Source organism: Grammomys surdaster, unplaced genomic scaffold (assembly GCF_004785775.1).
Source record: "Grammomys surdaster isolate TR1022 unplaced genomic scaffold, NIH_TR_1.0 251, whole genome shotgun sequence".
Lineage (NCBI taxonomy): Eukaryota > Metazoa > Chordata > Mammalia > Rodentia > Muridae > Grammomys > Grammomys surdaster.
In genome coordinates, this window is record NW_021604692.1 from 1,894,899 (window position 1) to 1,911,328 (window position 16,430).

The 16,430-nt window shown below is 47.1% G+C and overlaps 1 protein-coding gene across 1 annotated transcript; it reads left to right on the forward strand.

The window, feature by feature from the left end:
• The first annotated feature begins 7,775 nt into the window (after nucleotides 1-7,775).
• On the forward strand, nucleotides 7,776-16,430 carry Defb123 (defensin beta 123). Its single transcript, XM_028775007.1, has 2 exons — nucleotides 7,776-7,994; nucleotides 16,182-16,430. Exons 1-2 carry the CDS (start codon nucleotides 7,937-7,939, stop codon nucleotides 16,325-16,327), a joined length of 204 nt encoding a protein of 67 aa, XP_028630840.1. The 5' UTR covers nucleotides 7,776-7,936; the 3' UTR covers nucleotides 16,328-16,430.

Below are 16,430 nucleotides of genomic sequence, written 5' to 3' on the forward strand. Positions count from 1 at the left end.
AGGGTGCAGGCTTGTGTCTGTCAAAGCACAAAACAAAGAACAAGAGTTCTTGATCCCTGCTCCTTGTAATCAGCCGGGACACGTGTCCTCCAGGGCCCACGGGTACAGTCTGTCTCCCCATCCCTAGGCCTCCACACCCACAGCACTGACCACACACTCCTAGGCTGACACTGCCTTATTCACTCAAAGACCAGCAAGACTAAATCCTACAACGGTCAGAGATTTTATTACTATAAGCATATGTCAGTCTATCTTATAGTCCAGCCCAGAATCCTCTACTCTGGAGGTAAAGGAACCCGTAACTGAGACGCTGTTCACAGGTGATGGCTGCAGAGGGAGACAGAGTCAGGTTTCTTTAAGAGTGTGGCCCCTTGCTCCAACAAAGAGCCCCACATCTGTGGGTCTATGGGCAGCAAAAATAGGACTAGTTGAGATAGTTTTAAAGGATTGGGCTCACTGGTTAAAAGCACTGGCTGCTCTTCCAGAGGAAGCCACTTGGGTTCCCAGCATGCACGTGAGAACTCACAACTGTCAGGAATTCCAGGTCCAGAGGATCCAACATCTTCCTTTGGCCTCTGGGGGCACTGTGTGCATGTGGCACACAGACTCCAAACACACACACACACACACACACACACACACACGTGCGCACACACATACCCAAACACTAACAAAATATTTTTTTAACAGAGAAGGACATGAAGTTTAGAGGGAGGTGGGGGATGGATCTGCAAGAAGCTAGCAGAAGGAGTAGGGGGGTGGGTGTGAGTAAAATAAATTTTATGCATGCACACAAGTTTCAAAGAATTAGTTAAAACATTATTTTAAAATGTTAATACATTTAAAAATCCTCAACACTCCACACTCCTTACAACGTCCTACATTGATAGCTCATCCAATAAAGCACTTGTCACACAAGTCCTTTATGGATGTCCCACGTATGATCACCAGAATCTATACAAAAGAAGCAGAAGCGGTGTGAGGTGCTGCACACCTTTAATCCCAGCACTCCAGAGACAGAGGCAGGTGGATCTCTGTGAGTCTGCGGACAGCCTGCTCTACATAGGGAGCTTCAGGACAGCCAAGACTACATAGTGACACAGCTCTCTCAAAATATAAAATGAAATAGGCAAACGTGGTGATACACACTTAGGATCCCTGTGCTGGAAAGAGTGGGGACAGGCACTCAGAAGCCCTGGTGCCCACTGCCAGCCATCCTAACCTGATCAGCTTGCCCCAAGCCAATGACAAACCCTGTCTCAAAACACAAGGTGATGGCTCTTGGGAAATGACACCCAAGGTAGATCTCTGACCTACACACACACACACACACACACACACACATATATCCAAACACAGCTGTCATGATTCTAGCATAGCTTAATGAGCTACTTTTTTAAAAAAATATTTTTTTAAGGAAATGTTAGCTGGGCATGGTGGCACAGGCCTCTAATTCTCAATCTTGAGAGGCAGAGACAGGTGGATCTATACAGCAAGTTCCAAGACAGCCAGCACTGCATAGAGAGACCTTGTCTCAAAGAAACAAATGAAAAAGAATTGTATTGTTGCCTATATGTGTGTGTATCCCTGTGCATAGGTATGTGCACATAAATTCAGTTGCCCTTGGAGATGTTAGAACCCCTGGGGCCGGAGTTACAAGCAGTTGTGAGGCACCAAGTGGGTGCTGGGCACTGACCTTGGGACCTCTGGAAGAGCAGTAGACACTCTCAACCACTGAGCCATCTCTCCAGCCCAGAGAAGTTCCTCTCTTCAGATCACTTTTCCAGTTCAGGAGCTACAGAAGAGAGGATCCTGCCCACACAGTGTGTGTCTATCAGGATATTCTCTATCAAGGAGAAGAGCTCCCACTGCCTGGAATGTTCAGTTTTAGGAAGAATTTTGGCATTGAAGCCAAGAAAGGTAGAGTTGAAATTATCCAGCTCACTGTCCCAGCTGTGCCACCAAATTCTGTGACCTCAGAATGAACCCAAATCCCTCTCTAGGATTCAGTCTCACCAGGGAGCTCTAAAACACTCGGGGACTCTAAAACTCAACTCAACTTCTCTGGTTTCCTGGTCACTCAAAATACACAGAAAATGAAAGTCTACCGAAGTCTATGGTTTTGCCACCAATGTGGGCCAAACTAATTGAGCCTACTCCAAGAGTCCCAGGGCTCCTTACATCAGCTGCCTCAAGGAGGCTACCATGGAGATCCAGGCTAAGGTTCTCAGAACGGTACCCCAACCTGGGCATCTTTCTGAGCAAACTACAGACTATCCTCTATTACCACTGCTGATTGGCGGCCTTGGCTTCTTCCCAGAGTTGACTTCACAAAATGTTAATGCTGTCCCCACTCAGCCTTAGAACTTCCTGTTACGAGGTGTGTGTGTGTGTGTGTGTGTGTGTGTGTGTGTGTGTGTGTGTGTGTGGCTAATCTTGGTTTGCAACTTGGCACACTTGGGAAGATGGAACCTCAGTTAAGGAATTGCCTCCCTTAGACTGGCCTGTGGGCCTGTCTACAGGTCATTGTCTTGATTGTTAATTGACACAGAATAGCCCAGCCCACTGTGCACAGTATCATCTTCAGGCTATATAAGTAAGTTAGCTAAGGAGGGGGGAAGGAGACAGACAGAGAGACAGAGACAGAGAGACAGAGAGAGACAGACATACGGTTGCTTTTAGTTGTGGTTTTTCTCATTGCAAGAGAATAGCTAACTAGGTAGGACAAGGTGATCTTGAGTTCTCTCTGCTCTAGACCCCAGAAGCAGTCATAACTCTTGTGCTCCCCCCAAAGAAAAGAATTCAGACAAGACACTGCAGCAGAGAAAGCAAAAGAGCGGTTTCATGTTTCTCTCTGTGCGTCCTCCAGGGTGGGAATGTCCAGGAAAAGGGTGTGTGCTTCTTGGCATCCCGTTTTATCCAGAAGTCAGTCTGTCTGTTGTAAGTAAACATAAATGACTCAAGAATATAAACAAGGGTTTAAGTGGCCCCTAAAATCACAAAGTTCACGAGAGGAAAGGGTAAGTACAGTCTGGGCACGCTCTGCTGGTGAGGCAGTCCCTGACACTGGTTTGAGCCGAGCCAGACAAAATCCACCACTCCCAATTGTTCTTCACATCTGGTCCATCCAGAGAGACCACCTTCACCTGTGTTTACATTCTGTAGTGCTGACCAGCTCTACCTGTCTTTTTTTTAGTCCAACTGAAGTAACTGGGGTGGGAGTGGGGTACTGTTAGTCTCCTCTGACACTAATCCCCTGCCTCACCAGCATTCTCCCACCTAGGATCTAGATCCTTGAAATAATTAGGAATAAGTTGTAAGATTCTGGTCTCTTCTGCTCAGATATTTTTAAGTTCCTTTACAAGGTTTTTCCTTGTCTTTCAAAAGCCTAAGCATTACAGAATGTTCTGTTCCAGCAAGCTCCGAGCAATAACAGCTTCCAGTGACCTTGGACAGTCCACTATCTCATGAGAAAGAACAGGAGGACAGTGTGGAACTAAACATCTTTATACATTAATCTTGAGATTGTGGCTTGGGAAACAAACGGCATTGGCTTCCCTGAAGAACTGGGAGAGACAGTAAGTGGTTACATTCTCCTGTGGGACTCCAGTGGTGCAGGCTGGACAAGAGAAACACTGTTGAGTCCGGGGGTGGCAGGCTGAGCTCAGAGCCCTTGGCCTGTTTATACACTGTGCATGGATTTGTCTAGAGCATCAGGAGTGGGGATACATTAGAAACAGGAAATAACTCTTTCTCAAGGGATCATCCCTTCAGCCAGAAACAAGGCACAATTACAAGAGAGAACACTTGGCTTTCATGGGCCACCTTCTGATGTTTTTAAATTTTAAGTTGACTGGTAGCCTTTACTTCTCAATAAAACCACGTTGCACTTAATTTTACTTCCTGTGGATTTTGAATTAGTTAAGCACGTGGTTTTAAAAAAATTTTTAAACCCCATTTTTTTATGTTTATGGATGTTTTGCTGGAATGTATGTCTGTGTACCACATGCATGAAGTGCCTCAGGTGGGCTGAAAGTCCAGGAAAGGGGTGTGTTCTTCTGAGAAGCCCACTTTAGCCAGGAGTCAGTCTGCTATAGATAAATCTATAAGATGCAAGAATATATACAAGAGATTAAGCGACCTCTAAAGTTGCAAAGTTCATTAGGAGAAGGAGTAACTGTACCTTGGGCATGCCCCCCATCATGGGGCAGTCCTGCAGCTGACTTGAGCTGAACCACAGTCCACTACCATTGATTGCACTTAGGGCTTGGGGGCTGAGGGTTGAGCTGACCCAGCTAGAGAGACCGCCACCTATAGGACTTTATATCCTGAGGGTTTGGGGGGGCGTGAGGCTGTTTGCCCCATGCCCACTCTCCAGCACTAACCTTCTGCTTAACACTGGGTTGTTCAGAGCTTGCAAGGGGCTAGCTTTACAATATCACACATTGTTAGCACTCAATGGCTGGTATGCCTATATTTATTCAAGATTTTATGATGCAACAGAAATGCTCTTTTCTAGACACTTGTTTGACAGAAGTTGAAGGTGACAGTCACTGGGATAGGACAGCCACTACATATCCTTTTGTTTTGTTTTGTTTTGTTTTGTTTTCTTCATAGGTGAGTTTGGTGTTCATAAGCACGCACATGAACGCGCAGGAGTTTGCTTCCTCAATGGCTTGTAGAATTGTTTTACCAGGAAGGAAGGAAGAAAGAACAAGATCATGGCCATCCCCATTGTTCAGTCATCACTAGCAGCCAAAGGCACCATGTTATCTAGAAATCACATCCCTGTGATAAAACACTGGAGAGAATCAGCTTGAAGAGAGACCAAAGCTTCAGAGGTCTCCATCAGTTGTTTCTGGGTCATGATGAGACAGAGCGTCATGGCAAGGGACAATAGCAAAGCAGCTCACGCCATGGTGGCCAGGACACAGAGAAAGAGAGCCCTATGCAAACTGGCTTTTCCCTTTTGGTTCTGGCCTATGGGCCGGTGCTACCCATATCCAGGGCAAGTCCATCTTCTTCCATCCTCTCTGGGAATGCCCTCGACAGACACTCTCAGAGGTGTTCTCCACTTGTTGCTGAGAGGTTTCTCAATCCAGTCAAGTCGACAGTGAAGGCAACCATGGCAGATGTATTATGGCTTTGTAATAATACACTTGAAAGGATGGCTTATTTGTTTCCTAGGATGGCCATTCAACACACCACTACAGAGTGGTTTGTAAAAACAGATATTTTTTTTCCTCTGTTATTCTGGAGGCTACACATTCAAAATCAAAATGGTGACAACACTGGGTCCTCCAGGAACCCAGAGGGGATGCGTGCCCTGTGCTTTGCTCCTGGTTCCTTGCTACTGATACCCCTTGGCATTCCTCAGCTAACAAAAGCACAGCTTCAGTCTCTGGCACCATCATCCAATAAGGCTTTCTTGCAATTCTGTCTAATTTGCCTCCTCTTTTTAAGGACACTAGCCCAGCACATTTTCATGATTTGAGTATTGGCAAGTACCCTGCTAAAAGCATGCCCCAATCTGCCATTTCTAATAAAAGTATTGCTCTCTCCCTGTATCCTAAGAAATGGCTCTGAAAGCGGGGCAGTGCTCATGTATGCCTTCATTCCCAACACTCGGGAAGCAGAGGCAGGTGGAACACCAGGCAGAACTCGGTGAATTCCAGGTCAACCTGGTCTACAGAGTGTTCCAGGACAGCCGGGGCTACACAGAGAAATCCTGTCTCCAAACAAACAAGCAAACAAACAAAGAAAAATCTCTGGTGTTGGGACTAGGTAGATAGCTGTGGCTTAGGGTAGGGGTGCATTAAGAGCATATGCTGATTTTGCAGGGGACCCCCCATCACCCACACATAATCTAAAATAAAAATAAATCTTTTTTAAAATAAAAATTAAATTAGTAGGAGGGCTAAGGATATGTCCCAGTTCCTTGAGTGAGCGCCTAGTGCACTCAAGGTCCTGAGTTCAACCCCGAGTCAGCCCTTTATAAACCCAGCCATGATAACGCATGCCTGTAATCCCAGCACCCAGGAAATAGAACCAGAAGGGCCAGAAGTTCAAGGTCAGCTTCTGCTACATAGAGAGAACCAGGCCAGTCTTGGCTACGTAAGACATGTCTCCAAAAAAGGTGTTGGGGGAGCCGAGAGAGCATGATGGAGGCGTAAACAAGATCAGGGGACATTATGTTCATGAAATTGTCGAAGGATACATTCTAAAACACTCTCCAAAATTACGACTAAGTTTGTAGAAGAAGTACTAAGTTTGTACTAAGTTTGTAGTACTAGTCACTGAATATGCTGAATGCCCAGGCATTGTAGGCAGTGACAGTCTCTCAGAGAGAGAAGAATCCAATGAATACCTTCTCCCCAAGAAGGAATGTGAGGGCTGGATGTCCCACACCCTGGTGGGTACCAGGCCCTAAGATTCCATCTCCCAGCTTCCTTCCCTCTGTGGACTTGAGTGTCCATTTGCAGACAGCTTTCTACATTTTAAGGATCTCTGGGGACCACAGCCATCGGAAGCGGTGGCCATTGTGCTCTGTCATGGTCAGAGGTGAGAGTTACTGAGGACAAGCTGCAAGTCTTGGCTGTTCCTCAGTTTCTCCTTTGGTAACAGTTCTCCTTCCCCACTTCCAGCCCCGCTGACCAAAGTGACCCCAGAAGCCAGGTTCACCACTAACCACTTCTCTGTGAGTACCACAACCAGACCTCAGTAGCCAGGGAGCCAAGAACCTCTCCGTTACCCTGCACCTTTCTATCACAGTCCTAGGGCAGTGCAGATTTTCCGCCCATCACCCACAGAAATGAACTAATATCCTCTGTTCCTCAGCAAGTCTTTGCCTTTCCAGCTCCTTGAACAGTTAAGCTCAGACTATGTTTTACTCTAGGTTCCTAATTCTACGGTGCTGATAGTGATTCCCCTTTCATTGAACCTTCAAAGGAAGATAAGAGATGTCAGGCCACCATGGTAGAGTTGTAGGGCTGGTCACCAGGTCCCTTCCCAGACCATCTCTTATTCTCTTCCTTGTAAAAGTTCTTAAGGCATTACTGAATAGCTAGCACCTCCTGTGTTTACCTTTGTGTAACTCTTGGGTAGCCCATTCGATATTTTCGGTCCCCACAGATGCTTTGGTCACTATCTTATCTTGTAAGCGCTACCATGCTTTGATTCTTTCAACCTCTATATCAGGAGGGTCCAGTCAGGAAGTAGAAATCATGTAAATAATTGAGACGGAGGATAGTTAATATAGAAAATTGCTCGCTTTTGCTGGGAGGTTCAAAACTGAGGATCCTGAAGAATGTACTACCACTGCTGACTGCAGAAGCAGCCACCTCGCTTCAGCTAAAGGAGCCAAAAAATGGGGATGAATGTCCAGACCAGGACTCGGGGAACCTCTGTTTTTGGATTCCCTGAGGAAGGGGCTCCGCCCAGAGCCCAGTCCAACCTTGTGTTTGGTTAGTGCTGAGCTGGTGCTCAGAGAACCCACACTTGCCATTTTCCTCACGGTTTGTGTTCCTCTGATGTCAAATTTACTCTTAACCAGACCTTGTCCTGCCTAGAACCCCATTTCATGCCAGCTTCTTCGGTGTTTATTCTGCAAGCTACTGGATGTGTGTTCTATGGCATTTGTGTGCGTGGCGCCCCCTTGTGGTCCCTTGGATAATGTGGCGCAGAGCTGTTGAGGAAGGGCTGTGCTGTGTGGCCTTGGACCTTGGACAACCTCACCCTCCAGATCCAAAAGACAAAGGGATGCTGTGGACTCGGTGGGTGTGGCTCCACACTGTAGACCCGGGGTACGGGGCTGTTCCCGTTGGCTACTCCTGTAAATCCAAGGGATTTCCGCCAGGAAGTCCCGGCCTCCCCAGTTCGCCACTAACTTTACTTTGGACTCGAAGCTTCGAAGCTTCACACTGGGCCTTCACCCACCATGAAGCTCCTGCTGCTGACTTTGGCCGTGCTCCTTCTCTTGTCTCAGCTCACTCCAGGTAATGTAGATCTCCTTAGGGAAGGGGTCAGGCAGGGAGACCCTGGCTTTGTCCCAGGGGCATCGAGCCACCATTCCCAACTCCATGGAGGAGGCGGCTTGCCGGGTGCCGGATCTTAGGTACCAACAATAACATTGGGAGTATCTCAGTCATCACCCACAACATGTTTGGCTCTACCAAGCTGTACGAAGTGCCAGGGCTGGGGCAGGAAGCAGCCAGAGAGGAGAAGGCAACAGCAGATTTCTTGCAGAATAGTCCCCAGTAAAAGCCACAGCCACCTTAACGGAAGAGAGAAACTCATGTTCACAGTTCCTCTCTCTGCCCCATACTCTGTGCTGGAGTTAGGACTATGGAGGCAAATGGCATGGCCCTCGGACACAGTTTTAAAACCTTATACCCGAAGCTGTGACCAATGGAAGCCAGGGGACTAGGTACACGTGAGTAGGGCCCCGCTAGCCTGATGTCAGCAGAGTACTAAAAAGTAACATGAAATTAGGCAAGTGGGGGTGGGGGGAGGAGATGGACAGGGGAGGGTATCCCAGGCAAGATAAGCATCAGTAATCATCCCCATGGGGGGGTGGGATATGCCACCTGCAGGGGCCCACTGGTGGGCACAGATGCCCAGAGAGAGCTGTGAGAGAGCTTAGCCGAGGTCAGCCTACCCTTCAACTCTGTACCAGCTACCTGGCCCCTCCCATGCACCTGGCAGAGCTTCTGTCCACCCCAAGCCTGTCGAACTTTCCAGAGTCAGGATGTGCTATTTTCCTAAACAGGCTGATCTCGGTCCCCTCCTGTTTCCCTGAAACACTCTTCATCTCAGGGAGAAAGAAAAACCAAGAGCCCAAGTTGGCAACCAGCTCACCACTGTCTGACTGACTCCTCCTCCTCCCATCTTCCCCTCCCACACCACACTCCCCTCCCCCCCAGAAGGCCTGTGTCCCTAGGATGCTGATGACATCAGGCCCACAGGGTTAGCGAGGCTGCCTCCTGCTGCTGCTTGAGAGGAAGCTGTCAACACATTGCATCTCAGCCTTCATCTCCTCAAGCCTACAGTGAGGTGGCTCTGTCTAAACCCACCAGACTTCACCCAGTCCTTGACTCTTGGTAAAATTTGTTTCTTGAAATTATGCTCTTGCTATGACCTGAAGCAACTCTCATCTTACTTAAGGTAAATGACAACTGTCATCCTAAAGTTGCTCACCAGTGCCCCAAAGTCCCGGAAGTTCTACTCGGTTCTACTTTTTGACAGTCCGAGGGTCTCATGATGGAAAGGGCCGAAGGGTACATCCCTTAAAAGTGTTTAAAATGACTCAGTGGGTAAAGACACTTGCCAAACCTGACAGTCTGAGCTTGGACGCCAGGACCCACACAAGAGCAGACTGGCTCCTTCGTGTTGTCCTTGGTGTGTGCAAGCAATAAATGAATAAATGTGATTATAAAATGGTTAAGAGCTGGAGGAATGCTTCAGTGGGTAAGAACACTTCCTGGGCAAGCAAGAGGAGCTGAGTTTGGATCCTTGGCCATTTACATGCAAAGCCAGACATGGCTGCATGTAACCCCAGTGTAGGGAGACGGACAGATCCAGGAACTCGCTAGCCAGCTAGGCCAGCCAAACTGGTGACTCTCCAACTCATTGAGAGACCCCGTCTCAGTGCAGGAAGGTGGGGAGTTCTCGTCTAGCCTCTTCATTCATGCAACACACACACACACACACACACACACACACACACACACACACACACACACACACACAGTGGTGCAGCTAGACATCCTTGAATTAAAATCCAAGATCTCATGGCAGCTTACAGCCATCTGTAACTCCAGCCAGGGATCAACACCCTCTTCTGGCCTCTGCCGGCACTGTACAAATGTAGTCCCCATACCTACACGCAAACAAAAATATTTATACATACAAAATAAATAAATCTTTTTAAAAGATCTCATTAAATGGTGGGCTTTTCCTTAGCATGGTTGTAAACTAAGGTAGACTCAGGGATACAAAAAATAAATATACTGCTTAACAAAGTTACCAAGTAACAAATGTTACCAAGTACAGGCGGTGGGTAACAGCACACAGCTCGGTCAGCAGAGCTCCCCTGAGCCCCTCTCCCCCTCCGTCACCTCAGTTCTCCTCCTCCCCTAAGTGTCCTGACTTGTGTAGTAACTGACTTTTTCCGTTTCATTTCTTCATGAAACGCCTGTTGCCAAGGTTACATCCCTAGACGGCTTTTTGTTTATTATTTTTGAGACAGGATCTCACCGTGTAGCCCTGGCTGGTGGACATCCTGTTTTAAAATATGCCTTATAATATTTCTCTGATCTTCATCCCTCTGTCTTTACAAGTTCTCGTGAAGTAACTGGTCACTGACCTGTATCCTCCTGCAATGAGGGTTCTGCCTGTTGCACACTCAGGGTAGAATTCACAGCATTCCTCTGACGTGTAGCCCTGGATGACCCAAAACTCACTATGTAGACCAGGCTGCCCTCAAACTCACAGAGACTCTCATGCCTCTGCCTCTTGAGTGCTACTGTATCTGGCTACTCTTCGTTTTGTTTTGTTTTGTTTTGTTTTGTTTTGTTTTGTTTTGTTTTTGTTTTGTTTTGTTTTGTTTTGTTTTGTTTTGTTTTTCGAGACAGGGTTTCTCTGTGTAGTTCTGGCTGTCCTGGAACTCACTCTGTAGACCAGGCTAGCCTCAAACTCAGAAATCCACCTGCCTCTGCCTCCCAAGTCCTGGCTACTCTTATTGAGCTCAAATTGTCTGGTCCTTGGTGAGGGGAGTCTACTTGATTCCTGAGCTTTATTTAAATATCCTAACAATATTTTAATATTTTAATATTTAATTTAATATTTTAAATATCCTGTAGTCTCCTTTTGTCACGCCCATCCATCTTTATAAAGCCTACCAGCACAGCCCTGCTGCCTCACCACATTAAACATGGTGCCCTGCTACAGAGGACGCTGCACACCCAAGGGACTGTGGGGTTGGCAACAGTTTGCCCAACGAAGAAGCAAACCGTCCTAGACACAGCAGTTCTCCACCTGTAGGTTGAGACCCCTTTGGGGGTTACATATCAGATATTTATGTTACAATTCATAAGAGTAGTAAAAGTACAGTTATGAAGTAGCAACAAAACAATTCTGTGGCTGGAGGTCACCACACCATGAGGAACTGTATTAAGAAGGTTGAGTGCCATTGAATCTAGAGGAGGAGGAGAGGGATACGGTTTAAGCATAGCATGAATGATGTTTGGGAATCTCTCAAGCAAGGCTGGGCCACCAGGCAGTATGTAAAAGGCTGACGTCAGGCCCAGATGAGAACGAAGTCAAGGCCGAATTTCGGAGGAAAGCACAAAATAAAGAAGAAAGGGAAGCTGAGCATGGCGACACAAACCTCAGAATCCCCGAGCTTGGGAGAAGCAGGAGTTCAAGGCCATCCCCAGCTACATAATGTCTGCCCTGCCACCCCCCCCCCCAAAAAAAAAAAGGAGAAAGAAACAGAGAGTGGGAAAGGCAGAGGTGGGGAGCAAGAGTGAGAGCTTTGCATAAAACACCTCATCTGCTCTTCAGCACCTGAGGGAAACAAAGCTGCTTCTGTTTTGGGAAGCCTGATTTCTTGAAACATCTTGAAGGATGTTTCCTTCTTAGGGGTAGGATTTCAGATACAAAGTGTCCGTCAGGGTTCTGATTTGAGAACACTAGGTTTCTCGGTTTAGTTAGTCCCTTTGTTCAGGAACAAAGCTGTCGGAGATGTTCACACTGGTGTGACCGGAAGTTGTAAACCACTCTTGTCCAGACCCCTCATCAATTTTGAGTTAGCTCCAAAGTTGACCAGACATCTATACCTACTCAGTCAGCTTTCAGGTATTAACCAACCAGTTCACAGAATATAGAAACCTTAAACCAGCGTCCTGATTCCGTCCACCAGCCCTTACATCTACATTGTGTCAACCCACAATGCATTGCTCTCATGTTCCTTGAGCTATCTCAGAGTCATTGCAATTACACTGGGGATTGTACCCAGGGCCTCGTATATACTAGACACTGCTATACCTCTGAACAGCATCTCCAACCTTAATCTTTTTTCTTTCGGAGCATGCTCTTTTAATTAATTTTTTGAAAATTAGAGTACAAACTAACATCTTTGTTCCGACATCTTCACACGTGTGTATCATTGTACTTTGCTTGTGTCCACCCAATGTGTGAACAGTTCCTGAGATGTAAAAATTGTCTACTCATTCCAAATGGAGCGACAGACCGAAGTAAGGATTCCACCCAAGGGGCTGGAGAGATGGCTCAGTGGTTAAGAGCACTGACTGCACTTCCAGAGGTCCTGAGTTCAAATCCCAGCAACCACATGGTGGCTCACAACCATCTGTAATGAGATATGATGCCCTCTTCTGGTGTGTCTGAAGACAGCTACAGTGTATTCATATATAATAAATAAATAAATCTTTAAAAAAAAAAAAAGGATTCCACCCAAGTCTAGCAGTTTACTAGGCTTTCATACTAGGAGTGTGAGTGAGGGGATATACACAGGGAGAAGCACAGGTAACCCCAAAACAGGCACACTACCAATGTCCCATGTCAGCATGGATAATGGCATTCCTGCAGCTGCGTAGCCTGAGTCCCCCTCCTCAGCTTGCCTTCCTGCTCAATACTCCAGTAGCTCCTGAGACAACAAACAGCCAGGGCAGAGTCACACACAGCTGGGAGAGTGTGCGAGAGGAAGTTGGGGGTCTCATGATCTGCCCAACCCATCCCTTTATGAAGGACCCTCAAAAGGCCCAGCTGGAGGGTCTCTTGCAAGTAGTCACTCTAGTTAAGACGGTAATGGTGAGGCTGGAGAGATGTTTCAGTGGTTCAGAGCACTGGCTGCTCTTCAGAAGGACCTGGATTGAGTTCCTGACACTCACATGGTAGCACTCAACCGTTTGTTACTTCAGTTCTAGGGGATCCTATACCCTCTTCTGGCCTCCTTGTATGCACACTTGTGGTTTACATACATACAGGCAAAGCCCTTATCCATATAGAATATAAATATGTAAGTCACATATATGGTGATGGCAGAGGTTCACAGTGTTCACAGTGACAATCACGCACACACATCCAGTTCCACACAGTCAGTTTCTGGGAAGGCCTGTGACTCCATCTGTCTACGCTGCCTGATAGATGGAATTGTATGACGGCAGGCCTGTCACATACTGGTCCTGTGCGGCATGGACCCATGACCTAAAGAAGAGATCTAGGGACACTTTCTGAAAAGATAAAAAGCCAAGCACTCTCTACACCAGAGGAGAGATGGGAGTAGCGGTGGGTGGTTGAGTGTGGCTTTCTTGCTTTGATGCTACTGGAACAGTGCACCCCAAAGATTTTTAATTTTCTCAGTAATCTCTTGGGCTGAACCCCCGGAGCTACTGCTGCAGTTTGTCTCCGTGGAAGAGAGCCCACATAGTTTTGACTGCTTATCTGGGAACACATGGGGATGCCTGGACTGTTGTTATATCGTTTCTGTGAAAATGTAGCATCGATACAGGAAAGGGAGACAGGAGGGGTCTTTGTTGCCCCAGTTCAGCCAAACTATAAATAAGTCTATTTTCCTTAAGGAATGGCTGCTGTTCTCAGAGAACGGCATTCCACAGAACACACACACAGCACACACACATACACACACACACAGCACATACACACACAACACACAGCACACACACAAATACACACACACTCACATGCTCATTCACACCCATCTACCCTTCTATCTACCCTCTCTGGCTCCCACCCCTCCTGATGCGCTCCTTCCTAGCCTCCAAATACCCCCCACTTCCAGAGCTACATTCATGTACCATGGCGATGTGTGGACATCAGGAAACAACTTAGGAAACTGGGGTTCCTGGCCACTCGGGACTTTGTCACACCTGAGGTTTTCCAGGTGCTACATCTCCACATACTCTCACTGTCTCTCCCCCCTCCATCCTGTGGCATGTCAGCTGGTGACAATTGATCTACTGTTATCATTCCACAGTCACCAACAACTTGTTCTTTCTCTGTATTTCATTGTGAATAGCTTTTGTGTCTCCAAGTTCATTTATCTTTTCAAAAAAGACTTTTAAATTTTTATTTATTTAATCTCATCTAAACCAGGTTGACTTTTAACTCGCTATATGACTGAGACGTGCCTCTTAATCTTCCTGCCTCCACCTCTTGGGTACTAGAATTATACCTGTGTATTGCATAGATTGGATGAGGTTTTTTAAAGATGTATTTCTTATTATCGTATGTGTATATTACCTCTGTGTGTGTGAGTGTGTGTGTGTGTCTGTGTGTGTCTGTCTGTGTGTGTGTGTGTGTCTGTGTGTGAGTGTGTGTGTGTCTGTGTGTGTGTGTGTGTGCACCATGTGCATACCTGGCATCTGCAGAGACCACAGGAGGCTGTTGGAGCCCCTGGAATTGAAGTTACAGTTTGTTGTGAGCTGCCTTGTGAGTGCAGGGAACTGAACCTGTGTCCTCTGACAGAACAGCAAGTGCTCTTAACCTCCGAGGCATCCCTTCAGCCCCTAAGTGCTACATGTCTTATAAAGCCTTTCCGCTCGGACGGGTGAGCACACAGACTATTCCCAGTCCTGTGGACAGTTCTGCCTAGCTCTCTTTGGTGATTCTTTCCCAGGCTTTGGTAGTTTCCATGCATGTGTGTCAGGTAAGTCTTCAAAGTCGAGGGGTCCCTCTGGAGGCCTCCACAGCGTGGCCATATGCTTTTCCCTCTCCTCTTTCCTCTCTCCTCTCCATCCCATCTGAAGCTTTAAATGCTGATCAAAATAGCTGCCATTAGTCTTTTAAAATTATTTTTGTTAATTTTTAGCTAGACTATAAAGGATCTCCCTGTGACATTTCTGGGCATTTATATCATATTTTGTGTCTCCCCCCGACCCCCTTTACCTCTGCCCTTTGGCTGGTCCCTCTACCTTCTGCTTTCCTGTCTGTATGTTCTGTTACCCTCTCTTGTTCCCGGTTCCCATCTCTGAACATCATCTCCTCTCACAGCTTTCTTTGTTCTTTCATGTCCTACATATGTGTGTGCATACACTTAAGTCTGGAGTCCATCGATGAAAGAGGCCGCATTTGTCTTTCTGAGCCTATGTAATGTAATAATCCCCAGCCCCATCCATTTTCCTGCACACGCCATGGTTCTGTTCATCTTACAGCTGAATGTGTACATGAACCTCATTTGCTTTGTTCGTCTGTTGATGGACTTCTAGACTGATTCCACATCTAGGCTACTGTGGATGGTACATCGCTAGACACAGAAATACAGGTATCTCTGATAGCACAGACTGCTGTAAAGGCCCTAAATATATTCAGGAACGATACATATGGGTTACGTGGCCATTTTCATTTCTGCTTGCTGGGAGCTCTGTACTGATTCCCAGATTGCCTACACAGGCTTGTACTCCACCAGCAGTGAACAAGGGTTCCTCTTTCCCACATCCTTGAGGGGATTTGTTGTCATTTCTTTCCTTGGTGACAGATGGGAACGTTTCTCTTCTTCTGTGCTCTAAGAGGGAACACCCAGAGGGGGCAAGGCTGATGATGAGGCTGTAGAAGCTGGGACTCTATGCCTCCTTTTCCAAGGCTTCCCTTGCCCTTCGGCATGCCTTGCTCCACGTCTGGGCCTCTGTCAGACTTGTCCAAGGGCAATCTGTGATTCAAATAGAGCTTAAAGACTTTAAGGGACACAGAGGCATCTGTAAGCCAAAGCAGGATTGGCACTTCACAGAAAAGTGGGCAAGGGGATTTGCTTTGTCTCAGGCAGCAAGGGCTGCCACTCCTGCAGCCATGGAGGGATCCATTCTTCTCTGTTCTGCTTCCTTGCATCCAGCTGTTTGGTGTAGCCCTCATCCTGTTGTAACTATCAGAACTGTTATTTCTCTCTTGGTTTGGGGGAAGTGGTTAGACAGGGTTTCCTGTAACCCAGGCTGGCTACACCAGTCCTTGAGAGGCAGATTTTCAAAGTTCTATCATTTGTCATTTAGTCTAAGTTTGTGGTCAAAGGAAGGTAGAAAAAATGGGGTCAGGAAAATCAACAGTATGTGGAAGGGGTCAGAGATAAAACAGGAAGCCGCACACACCTGTGCCAGCTCCTCCCGCCCAGGGCCACCCTCTTCTTACGATCTGCTCTCTCTTCTTTGTATCAGGTGATGCTCAGAAATGCTGGAATCTCCACGGCAAGTGCCGCCACCGATGCTCCAGGAAGGAGAGCGTCTATGTCTACTGCACAAACGGGAAGATGTGCTGCGTGAAGCCCAAATACCAGCCGAAGCCAAAGCCGTGGATGTTCTAACTGCCCGGAAGCCTGAAGCCCAGATGATGTAGACAGCAAAGCTGTCCTAGGCTGACCCCATGGATTCTTGAGCTCAGTCAATAAATGTGCCTGCCCAACCTCA